Genomic DNA, 12,903 nt, shown 5'->3' on the forward strand with positions numbered 1-12,903 from the left:
AACTTCATTTGGCAACGACAGGATGAAGCTCTTTCCCATAGAAACCTCTTGGTACGAGAGTGGTTTAACGTCCAAGTCCCTAACCGTTGGATCGGTCGTAATTTTCGAGACAACAGAGCTGTTTTTTTTTTCCTGGCCTCCACTTTCACCTGACATAACGCCGCCGTGCGATTTTTTTCCCTTCGGGGCTTTTTAAAAGATATAGTGTCTACGTTCCGCTGCTACCTAAAGATTTGCCAGGGTTTAGACACAGAATAAGAGGATATTGCGACCATTGCTCCTGATGCGTTAACCAAAGTGTGGGAAGAATTGGACTTTAGGTGCACATATTAAAAATTTGTAATAAAAAAAGGTTAATTATGTTAAATTTGATGTATGATAAGTAGAGACCCGGAAATTTCGCGGATTCATTTAGTCGCAAGCAAGAATGCAAATCTTCACACTCTCGCACTGGTGTTCATGATCGGCACGCATGCAGTTGTTTTGGAAACACTCCCTCTGCGACCGTGGGCCAACGATGCCCAGCTGGGAGAGAAGAAGTATGTATGAGCGAATCGGGTAGTGCCCGAAATAACAAGGATAAAAAATGTTCTCGCTATAAGAAATCAACCCAGATGGCGAAAGTTAAAATGGGTCGAGCAAACACCTACCTATATAACTTTGGATTCCATCTCCCGAGGCCAGAAGAGACAGCGAAATTTCCGGGTCTCTGATGATGAGTAGTATTTGCTGATGTATCAGACCGTTGAGACGGGGACCTGCAGGGACAGGCTGGAGCGACGAGGTGAGGAGGGCGGGGGGAAAGTGGCGGCACTCACTTGTCGCTGGCGCGGCGGCGGGGTGGACGTGTCCCGCACGAACATGGGCGCGTCCAGGTCCGTGACGCTGGACGAGATGGACACGTTGCGTGAGCGCTGTCCGGGCACCTGCAGCAGCGCGAGGGACTGCACCGCCGCCTGCGGCCGCAGCGGGTGGTCGTCCAGCAGGTCGTCGGGCGAGCCCTCGCGGTCCATGGCTGAGCCTGCGAGCAACACGGGCGCTCCTGCACTCGTCCTCCGGAACATTACAACAATTAACTATTTAAAAAAAAACGTTTTAAATCCAACCTTCAACACGGATAACTCTAAAGACGATAGTTTCCCTGGAAGAAAAAAAAAAATTAAATAATTCGTGAAGGGTTTTTAGAAAAAAAAATTGGTTGTCTGTGAAGTCGGTTCACGAACGATAGTTTAACGTGACAACGTCATAACAAAGCATTGATGAAATGATTGATCCAGGAGAAAAGGAAATATCATTTTCGGCCTGAGACTGAGCGGTGATAGGTTTTTGCAACCAAACCATTTAGACATTAAAAATATTATATTCTTTGAGGAAGAATTTTTTTTTTAAATTTTTCTATCTTTTGTATGATAAAATCTACCCCTGCATACTTTTATGAATAAAATTGAATCATTTTTTATTGAATTATCACTATTTTTGTATGGATACAAAGAAGGAGTGAAATGAAATCCACAATTCAATTGATAAATTTACTTTCATTTGCACTCATTAATTCAAATGTGTTTATTACTTTAACGAAGAGAACATTTTAACTATAAATTTTATACGTGTTTGCTATTTAACTTATTCCGATCTGATGTTATTCTGTTAAGGATAGGACGATGATAGGAAAATTAGGAAACGAATGGGAGTGTTTCAAGTTTAATGTGCCTCGAAAAAGTCAAATCGATGGTTGTTCCAATCGAGTGGAAGAGAGATATATGCGGCGCAAGCGTACAATGAGCGTAAAGGGCCACAGCGTAACGGGTCAATGTGCGTTACGGGACGAAACTTTTTCGTGCGTGCAGCCGGCGTTCATCGATTTATTAGACGTTGTCACGTCAAAAACCTTTTTAAATCCAACCTTCAACACGGATAACTCTAAAGACGATATTTTCCTGTAAAAAAAAAATTAAATCATTCGTAAAGGATTTTTTAAAAAAAATTCAACAATAATAAATTATTAAAATTCGCTATTCCAATAATGTAATTTTATGTGTGAATATTTTGAAGCTACGGGCATTTACGTGAATGTAAATGGACTTTTTTATGCATGGTGCAAGAAAACCATTTTTTTTGGTTTTATATGGATTTAGATAAATAGCATTAAAAAAATAGTTGTCTTGGTTACCCCACACGTTCGCTATTGCGGCTCGTGTCGTAAGTTATCTTTAGGCATTGAATTTAATGGCAATTTCGAAAGTAAAAGGGTTTTTTACAGGATGAAAATAACTTTGTATTATGCCAAGAATTTATTTTTTAACAATTCAATAAATTTTTGTAAATCAGTTCATTAGTAAAGACGACTTTAAGTAACAAACATAAAAATGCATATGTTTACTTAGCTATAGTAGCATGTGCTACTTACTATAACACATCCAGTAACTACTACCTACTACTCGATTAGCTTTAGAATTATGACTTTTTGACAGAAGCCACAACTTACCCCCATTTCATCATCTCAGCGATTGAATATCGAAAGGTCAGCGGGTGGAAACTGAACTCGTCCATATTACCAACCAAGAAGAAACAGGGGTTAAGAGGTGCCTGACGTCTTCACAAACGCACGCGGCTGTTGCGTCAGAAGGTCAGTGGTTGAGTTTTTAGGGGATGGAGGGGGAGAGAAGGGGTGTGGCGCGGCGAGAATAAACAAGGTTCTGCAAAAAGGTCGAGTCCCGAAGCGGTCTGTAAATAGAAAGCAGCGCCTCGGCTAACCTGGCTGCGGTCTTTACTGACGCGCGTCGGACGTCTTTGGCCGAGGTTTATGTTCCCGTGCGCCGCGAATGGCACAATGTTGTACTGTGCGGGCTGCCAGTAGTAGTCTACACAGCTAACACCCCTCACTAACGCTATTTTTTTAACGATCGCAAACTTTTCGCGGCCGTTGTATCAGGTTGGTTGGCGTGGTGGTTCAGCCGCGTCGGAGGCTAACAGTTCTCAGACGTCTTCACGGTAGCAGTCTCATGATTAGTATGAGACAGTAGGGAACTGCTTCTCTAAAGATGGCGACTACAATATCTACCGAAACGTTGAGCATCCTCACTACACTTTCTCGTAGGTGGGTTCATCTCTGCGCCGTTCGCATCCGAGCAGTATTGCGTCTGTTCACAATCAAACGTGTTTGAAGCTAATATAAACAAATATATAAGCGAAACTTCTTAATATAAACGTATTCTCTCCATCAAGTCAACCTGTAAACTATAAACCACCCTACTGCTATAATGACGCATTAAATGTGATTGTGTTAAGTGGAAAAAATTACAAAATTTACGAATTTAACGGAGCTTTCTGGATCCCTTGAGCAACCAGTGCAACTGTGGTGTATTCATTATAACGTTATAATAAAATATAATTACATCAGGAAATATTGAACTGTCCAAAAATAAATGTTTATGATATTAATGCTAAGAAATATATTACTAAAATAGGAAAACATTTACATTATTAAACACTATTTTTTAATAATGGTTTATGCTAAATTGCTGAATAGAATAGATATAAGCTGTTATGTAATTATCCAAAGCATGTCCCTTTAAATTGATAACCAATTAGCGCTTCAAGTTTTCTTGATGTACATAGCCTACATTCAAGCGTTTTGCATCGTTTTGGTGAAAATCGCAATTCGTTTCATGTTGTTAGAATGGTTAAATCGGTTTATGAAGTGCTATGACCGATACCTATTCAGGAGATTTGCAAGCTGTCATAATTTACTGCGTAATTGTTTCTTGTGCTAAATGTTTTTTTCTTACTTTCTTCAAGTAATCTGTTTTGAATAAAACGTAATAATTTTAAAATGTCTAAAGAAATCTTTATTTGATGTGCTGAAATAATCGGCATAAATTGTAGTAGATAAATTAGCTCTTAAATTTATTTATAAAGTCGTGATTACCTAAAGTTATGACGTTTTTAGTTAGCGGGATGTGGGAATGTAAATTGTTTTTTCTCACTTAAAGGTTTTATGTTTTATAAATAAACTAAATGTTGAAAATTTTAAATGATGATATAGATTTCTCATTTTGTGTCTCACAGCATTCTCAAGCACTCAGCTCCGGATGTACGTATCTGTAAATATTTATTTATTGGAACGTACATTTATATCTCTAACTGTTTACTCAACCTAAGTCAAAGAGGGAGTCAATTTAGTTGATTTTCTACGTTATAAGTTTAAATTTTTTTATGTGTTATGAAATCATAATTATTTTTTTAAATTTCAACTAGCTTATGTACAGACCATCTACGTACCGATATAATAGCTAACGCGTATTTATAACAGTGAAATAATTATTGAAATCGGTCCAGTAGTTTTCGAGTTATTACAAACAAACTCATATTTTCTCTTTATAATATTAGTACGGATATTATTTATGAAAGTGAACATCGTTAATTGTTGGCAACTTCTGTCTAACCTTTGGCACATTAGGGCAAAGCTTAACCTAGTCCATCATTTCTTAGCCTGACCATCGTCACCACATAATCAATTTTGAATCTGTTATTTGAATCAGTGAAATGTTAGTGACTGACATTTCTGCCAACAAGAGGTCACTGGCTGGTGAACCTTCACGTGAACCTGAGAAAAAAAGAGTGTAATTCACTGGGAAATCAATGAAATACACTGACGAAATAGTGACTTTCAGTTACAGAAACAAAACCGTAGGAACATATCGATTCAAGAGATGGCGCAGTCGAGGTAGAAAATAACTTCAACTACGTCACGGCATGCCATCTACTGACGATTCTTAACTCTATGCACGTGATTCGGCTTTTATTTAGTGGCAAGTTTGTAACTGGCGCAGAGGTGTCTGCGTGAGCTGTGAGCAATAAAAAGCGTTTGAATTCTAGCCTGTCGCGAAATGGATCCACGGTGGATTCCGGTTTCTTCCTGCAGAGTTAACCTCTGAATCCGACCGATAAACTTTTGCTGCGTGATTATCAAGGCAAAATAAATCGAAAACATAATATGACATAGTCTATACTGCTTCCCAAGGTTCCCAAGGCTGATATATGTCTTTGAATATAGGTTTGAACTTATTTTTTACTGTAAATAATAGGGAAAATATTTGAACTGGAAAATTGAACGTCTGAATAATGTTTAATTGAACAATGTTCTGTAACCACCGCTAATCGTTTTCGCTGTAGCAAAATTAATTCGTTGAAATAATTGGTTTTCGTAAAACGCCACAAAAAATTGGGAAACTAAAGATGTTACCTCCAATTATTTCAATGAATAAATTTAATTACAACGACAAAATGTTCGGTAGTTGTATAACTTTGATGAATTAAACATAGTTCAGATTTCAGACGCTCAGTGTTCTATCTTAAATAATTTCTCTATTACGAGGTGAGATCAAAAAAACGGTGAACTATTTTATTACTTACAAAATAATAAGCTTACATGAAATTCAAAATACTCTCACCTTTGCTAGTGATGCGCACGCAACCCGATGTTCATTCCATGATTGGAAGCATTTCTGGATGTGGACAGACAGGAACCTTTAGTTCGCCCAAAAACTCGTGGAACAGAAGCGAGATGTGGCACCGCGCGTTGTGATGAAGGAGGAAGTGGAGACATTGATCCATTTTCTGGTCTCCGTTTCGCAAACAAAACTTAATACTAACGCTTTGTTCGAAATCCATGATTATATATGCGGAAATTTCACGCATACATTTAGTCGCAAGTTAGAATGTAAACTGTCACACTCTCGTACAGTGTTCATGATTGGACCGCAGTTATTTGGACACGCCCCTCTACGACCGTGAGCCAAACATGCCCAGCTAGGAGAGAAGTAAGCGAATCAGGTAGTGCCAATCAACAAGGATAAAAGGTTATCTCTAAGAACTCAACCAATGGGAAAGGAAAAATAGATTGAGCGCACCTATGACTTTGAATGACTTTGAATTATACCCTGATGCAAGACGATTCCGCGACAGACACGCTGAACACACCCTCACTCTTCCGGCTCTGGAAGCTGACTGACGAGTCACAACTTGTTCAAACTTGACACAGACTCTCTCAACGAATCAGGCTATCGGGCTTATTGCTTCAGATAGATGTATCGTTAGCAGTTGCTGCTATAAAAATTAAATAACCGTATTTTTTTTATCACACCTCATATTTTTATAATAAAAAAAAGTTGTCATCCCCAACTTCAAAGACGTATACCAGCCTTGGGAAGAACTTTAGACCACAAGTTATGTATATGTTGTCACCTTATTTTGTCATGAGTAGAGACCCGTAAATTTCGCGGGTTCAATGACCTCCAGGATAGACTCCAATATCCTCTACACACTCGGGCAAATTCCAACTGTTCATTGGCTGCTGACTTGTGAGTCGTCTCGACTGGGTGGCCTGTGATTCGACACTTCTATGAGTGAGGGTCTCTAATTGGCCCTCAGTCCTCCAGATTAACAGTGAACCAATGACAGAAGCAGCACTAAGGTATAATTATTTGAATTTTAGAATAACACGAAATGAACCCGCGAATTTTTCGGGTCTCTAGTCATGAGTAACAAGCGGCCAAAGTACGTCGGTATAACTCAGACTAACCTCGTATAATGTAATAGTGCAGTAGTCAACCATGTCACTCGGGCCTACATGGTAGTCGTGCTTGTAAAGGAGTCGGGGCTTCGATACGAGACTCGGGGCTAGGAGAAGCGCGTGCCGGGGGGGGGGGGGGGGTAATCTCTGGGCGACACGTGTTGCTGTTGAGTTTACGAACCACGTGTGCCTGACGTAGTCCAGATCTCTCGGCACACGTGGCTCTCAGCCCACCAGAACTCCTGGGACCGGAAATACTTTGTCGTAAAGAACACTCTTCTTGCTTTTAAGGGCATACTCGTACAATAAATTGCATCGCTATTGACATAGGTCACAATGACGTTCTGATGCATGGGCATAGCTATGACAAGAATAAAATTTGTGGTAGGCATGTTTTTGGGGGTCTGAGGTGAGTCGTATGGAATGTTCCCTTCCCTCCCTCTCCCAATCAACTTTCGTCTAGTGTTCCTCATTCAGAACATTTTTCAAAAGATTATTCTTTTTTTTACGCATTTGGCTATCTGATGACCTTCATGTGCTTTTTTTTTTTAAAAAAAGTGAAATTTTTTAATAAAAAGTGGCACTTATGAACGGTAGATCCTTACACTATGCACTATTGCTTATTATTGTGTTCTAATACGTGTTCAAGCAGAATGCTACTTACTCTACAATTTTTCATATTCAGTGGCCATAAATTGAGCCGTACATTCGTTATTTTAAGCTGGTTAATGAGTTTTTTGGAGTCACGTCACGGACTGTCCCTACCCCTTCCTGACTACGTCCTTGGCTCTGAAATACATTCCTTTGTTTTTAAAGGGTTGAACAGATAACCGATAGATTACATTGGTATTTTGTAACAGTGCAATATAAAATCATTTTATTTGCCACAGCAATGAAGTTGTTTAAATAAAGAGACACTGCAACATTATGCTACTTCTCACAACATTTTTTTGACAACATTAAAATTACATTAATTATTAGTGCAAGAACTTTCTTAATTAACGAGGTTAGTTACTATTTCTATAAAGAAAAAGTTTGTATTACAAGCCAAACTATTGGAACCACAAAGCCATATAATCTTAATCAACCAAACACAAAAAAAAAAAAATACTAGCAATAATCTTTATATCGTTGATTTAATTTTAGGTTTGTCTGAGTTAAACAAATTACGTGTTTGGATGTTTTATTTGTCATAAGTTGTTTTACAGTGAAGCCTGTTGTTAAAATTAAATTACTGGTTTAACGAACTGATTTGTGAACCAGATTCATATCACAATGATCAAAAATTACTTTCCGATTAAATAAGCTACACTTAAATCACACAAACCATTCGAATGTAGATCTTGTAAATGTGTTCATGGTTCAGATCCTACTAACGTATTTCCGGTACTTGGTCACGTGAAGATACTTGTATTGAACAACTCACCCACTGTTTGAAACTGATAACAACAGAACCTATGACGTGGCGTACGTGTGGATTGGATTGAAAACTGTACCATTTACGATTTTACCAATACCTGTGACATTTTCTTGACTACCTAAAACATTTTTTTTGTAATAAACATGCACTAAAACTTTGCATGCTAGTTTCTATTAACTCTTTGTCGAAGCCGTGATTATATTTTCGGGGTTGTTATACGATGATAGTGCTACTTCCTCTTCAGCTTAATATAAAATTTAATGTGAGACGTTTATACTTGGAAAATTAAAACAAAATACGTTTGCAGAGCCCTTAAGAATTATTATTTTTTCCACCTATTGTGTTTTATTTCACTTAACGTTTTAGTATTTTTGTGATGTTTCTGGGGAAAATGTCTTATGAACCCCACATCCTCTCCTCCGCCCCCTTTGCTACGAACCTGATTAACTATATTCATTATGTGTGTTTTAATTGTATGCAAACTGCAAGGAGTTTTTTTTATAAAATAAATAATTTCCATAAGATGCTAGATAAGAAAATATATACAAAATATTTGTGTCTGCGATTATGTTAAGTTTCCTTAAAGCCGGACCGTGTTCTCGGAAAATAACAGCTTGACTGTTGAACAACAGGTTATCTCTGAAAACATCTAAACACAAGTGTTCCCATGTGTGTGTACTTCAAGCCATCCAATACCGTTCAGGTCATCCCAGGAAACATATACTAATAGTGGAAGATTAAGAGCATACAGCATTGACGTAAAAAAAAATACACTCGGAAACTTTTCGTTTGCACTGAAGTTACCAGGTAAAATGGGATATTTGTGGGTGAGCTATCGTATGAAATTTAAAATATATTTTTTTTAGCAGTATCGAGTTTAAAAATGGGTACACATTGTTGAAAAAATAAGATTTTTTTTTCTAGAAAAATGTATTGGCTCAGTAAAGAACTATGTAGTAAAACATGGCTGTGTTGTTTATGTTCCGTTATTAGTTAAATATCTCTCAGGCACATGTCTCTTGCAGGCACACGAATCACAGCCATCCAGTGCGGAAGCAAACGCTTCGTGATTGGCCCGGCCAAACACGGCAATGCTTCTCTTGCAGACGGTCGCCAATCGCAAGGAAGAAACTGTTAGAACAGGCATACTTTTTTTTACAGTCGAATAAACGTTCATATCATTCTACGAAAAATAAGTGCCCCTAATCTTCACGTCTGTATCAGTTCTCAGCGTTGTTTGAGCTGGATCAGAAGGTACAGTCCTGCCAAGAGGCCAGTAGAGGCTTGGTCTAACATACACACTTTCCAGTGCTGATAAGGTTCGAACCATCTTTCGGGTTGAAGGCCATACATATATTGGAAAGAATCGATAATGTGAAAGAGTTTTTTCCCCCAAAATAATTAACTTAACCGAATCACTTTAGTTTTATTGTATTCAAACATTCAAGACACGGCAATATTTTCGATTTTTTTTTGTAAGAGAGGCCCCAAGCAATAAAGGTTGTTGAACTGCATGCTGGTCTTGTATGTGGCATATAGTTGCAAGGACTTTCGGACTTGTAGTGAAAAAAAAAATCGTTGCCGCCTCAAGACATTTTTTTTTTAGTTTAAACTCTTAAATTAATACTTTGTGGTGGCAACAAAATATTTTTTTAGTAAAGAAAAACAGTTATTTTGTACAAGCAAAAAAAAATATCGTCAGTAAAACGTTTTGTGGGCACTACGATATTATTATTTTTTGCTCACCTATAATAATAGTAGAGTGAGTACTTAGGAAATAATTTGTTGCAACACTTTTTTTTTCCTGTGTACGCACAGTGAGGGGTGCTGTCATAACTTTTGAAACACGCAACTTAGAAATACGAGTTATGCCTGTTCTAAGTTGTGTGTGTCTAAATTATGATAGTTCTATGTTACGTGTTTCTAATTTATGATGTTTCTTAGTTACATGGTTCGACGTTGTGTGTTTCTAAGTTGTGACAGTTCTGAGTCGTGTGCTTCTAAGTTGTATGAGGCTCCACTGGGAGAGGTGCGGACCCCCCACTCCCCGCTCCAGGGGTGAGGCACCCTAGCGCCACGAGGCCGCCGAAGACCTGTGGCCGAGATCTTGGTTCGTGAGGAGCCAGGATTACTGGGAGCATTACGTCGTCATGAATTAAAAATATTCTTTGATTAAAAGTTTAGAGGGGGAAGTGTTTGTTCCGTTGGGATAAAAAAGTAGGAAAAAAAATAATTTTTTTTTTTTAATTTATGTAGTATCTTTGCCACTTTTTGTGACGCAAAGCGTTGGATGTAGTACTAAAACCTTAACATTTTTTTTTTTAATTTATCGGGAATAGCAAGGTTTCCTGAAGGAAGTTTTTCTCCTATCCCTACGAACACTTGAATTTATAGCACGAAAAATTTTAGAGTCGCCCTTTAAAGTCTCCCAGAGGAGCGTAGAGGCTGTGGGACCAGCGCCGCCCTTAGCACCGTGACACTCACCTGGTGCGCGTCTCCGCCGGCCTCAGGGGGTGAGTGGTTGAGTGGTTGAGTGGTTGAGTGGTTGATGGTCGCGGACCGCGCACGGCAAGGCTGTCGCGGAACGACTACCCGACTGATGGCGCGCGCGCGCCTGTCTCCCTCCCTTCCCCTCGTCGACTTCCGTGCCAAAAACACCCGCCCGATATACTGGCCCCCTCACCTCCTCACCCTCTTTCCGAGTCACGCGCTTGCCGCCAAAAACATCTGCCGCGGCCTTTTCTCTAGATGACTGCCACCTACAACCTCAGTAGTTCGTGTTTTTTTTTGTGACAAGTTGTTTTACTTTACTTAGTCTCACTCGTAATTTTTTTTTTTTTAAGTGAAAATTATTTTTGGCCGACAGGCTATAAGTCGATGCGATGAGTCATCAAAGCATGACGAAAGTGCAACGCTCGGAGGACAACGGAAAAGTGCAACGAAAAGAAGTGGGGCTGGGTGGACTCAGGAGCCGGGTATCGATGGCATGCTTGTATTATTATAGCACACTCGCATACTTGCACGCTTTCTTATACATTATTATACCCCTGCCTGCGGAGATACACTTCTAACTCTCGTGGCGGCCATTTGCCGATGTGGTTCTTTCCTTTTATTTCTCTGTCTGGGGGCCTGCCTTCAAGCCTAAGTAGAACAAATGAATAGGCTAGGACTCACACGCCATTTTGTATATTTCATTTTCTTGCCATTACTACTATTAGAGAGCTTCCCCTGTAAATCTATCCCGATAGCGCTTTTACACTTTATTTTTCGTCTCAAATTGTTCTTAATATATATACCTATATATATTTACTAAATGTTAAATAATAGCTGTAAAACGTCACGCAAGTGTTGGTAATCATGATCACTCGTGTGACATTATAACGTTTAGTAAATATCTGGTGAGAAAGTATGTGGACCGACAAAACATGTGATGGGAAACTATGGGATTTTAATTTACAGGAAAATCACCTAATTAATAGTAATGAGAAGGATATGAAATAACCTTCTCGGGCACACATATGTACTGTGTGCAGAGCTTCAGAAGGAAAAAAAAACACGCGATTTTAAAATTACTCAAAATATCTGAGTGGAGTTTATTTATTTACGTAAAGCATTTAAGAATACACTGAGTAGCTAAGATTTTATATTGAGTTTTTAAACTGTATTTTTAGAGTAATGAAAATGGCTAAAACGTAGTATGTTTTCTGAATAACTGATTTTTTTAAAGCACTCGCGGGACTTGCGTCATACCTGTATCTTCTTTTCCCCGTCATATAATTTAATGGTCACCGCCTGAATCTCATAGTTTACTCATGCACGACGAGAAGACTGCATGCCAGTCCACAGCCTTGAGCTTAGAGGCGACACCGCGCTAGAAGCACCAGCGAGCGTCGCACTTACCATCCAGCCTCACAAATACACCCCTGGTTAAGCGGAACCAAGGTCTCGTCATCTAGGTCATGCTGTGACGAGACAAGAATGGTTCGCTGACGAAATTAACAGGTGGGGGAAACGCGGGAGCACCCCGAGTAAACCCCGGCGGCTCTCGGCAACGTCCGCCACGTCTTCGTTTCGTGAAAAAATCCGGCTGTGACCGCGCTGGAAGTCGAACCCGGTCCGCAAGCATCCTGATCACGCAACCGCCGTGGGCCCCATACGTGTAAGTATATAACTGAATATATTACAGTATGCTGCCTACTTCAAGGCATAACTATTATTTCACTCACATAAATTTATTTTAATAGATACGGAAATTTCGCGCAATCATTCAGCCGCAAGTTATAATGCAAACCTTCCACACTCTCGCACTGTGTTCATGATTGGGCCGCAGTTATTCGGACACGCCCCTGTACGACCGCGAGTCAATGAAATGATGCCCAGCTAGGAGAGAAGTAAGCGAATCAGGTAGCGCCGACTAACAAGAACAAAAATGTTCTCGCTAGTAAATCAACCGATGGTAAGGCAAATATGGGTTGAGCACACATATCCATGTCTTTGAATTTTACCCTGAGGCAGGAAGAATCCGCAAAATTTTCAGGTCTCTATTTATTTATCTTAATTTTGGAGTGCAAAAACAAAATAGATAATTTTGACATCAAATTAAAGTTTCATTAATTTCTAGAAATAATAATTTGTTTCGTCATTAAGTTTATTAGTATATGTTACTTAACCAATTCAGAGATTTCCCTGTTTGCTAATTATCAATATCCCCCCCTTTTTTATTTTTAAATGAATTAACTCCTCAGTGGTGTGGTGAACAGACAATAATTAAAAAGTTCCTGTTTTATTTATTATGTTTTTGCTATCGGCAAGGCCGCGTTACATAGTTGACCCTACGTTACAGATAAAAAAAATAACAAGGTGATATATGTAGTGACATAGCCGTATCGTTCAACCTGTTTTCGAGTGT

The 12,903-nt window shown here is 39.1% G+C and overlaps 1 protein-coding gene across 1 annotated transcript in view; it reads right to left on the reverse strand.

Moving 5' to 3' along the window:
• Window positions 1–10,592, reverse strand: part of LOC134531832 (solute carrier family 2, facilitated glucose transporter member 1-like) — a 207,473-nt gene extending 196,881 nt beyond the window's left edge. Inside the window, exons 1-2 of the mRNA XM_063367798.1 lie at window positions 10,479–10,592; window positions 819–1,021 (exon numbers count right to left, since the gene is read on the reverse strand). Of these exons, the coding sequence (XP_063223868.1) occupies window positions 819–1,013 (195 nt within the window). The 5' untranslated portion in view covers window positions 1,014–1,021; window positions 10,479–10,592. The remainder of the gene's footprint in view (window positions 1–818; window positions 1,022–10,478) is intronic.
• Between the last annotated feature and the right edge of the window lie 2,311 nt (window positions 10,593–12,903).

Source organism: Bacillus rossius, chromosome 5 (assembly GCF_032445375.1).
Source record: "Bacillus rossius redtenbacheri isolate Brsri chromosome 5, Brsri_v3, whole genome shotgun sequence".
In the NCBI taxonomy this organism is placed as follows: Eukaryota; Metazoa; Arthropoda; class Insecta; order Phasmatodea; family Bacillidae; genus Bacillus; species Bacillus rossius.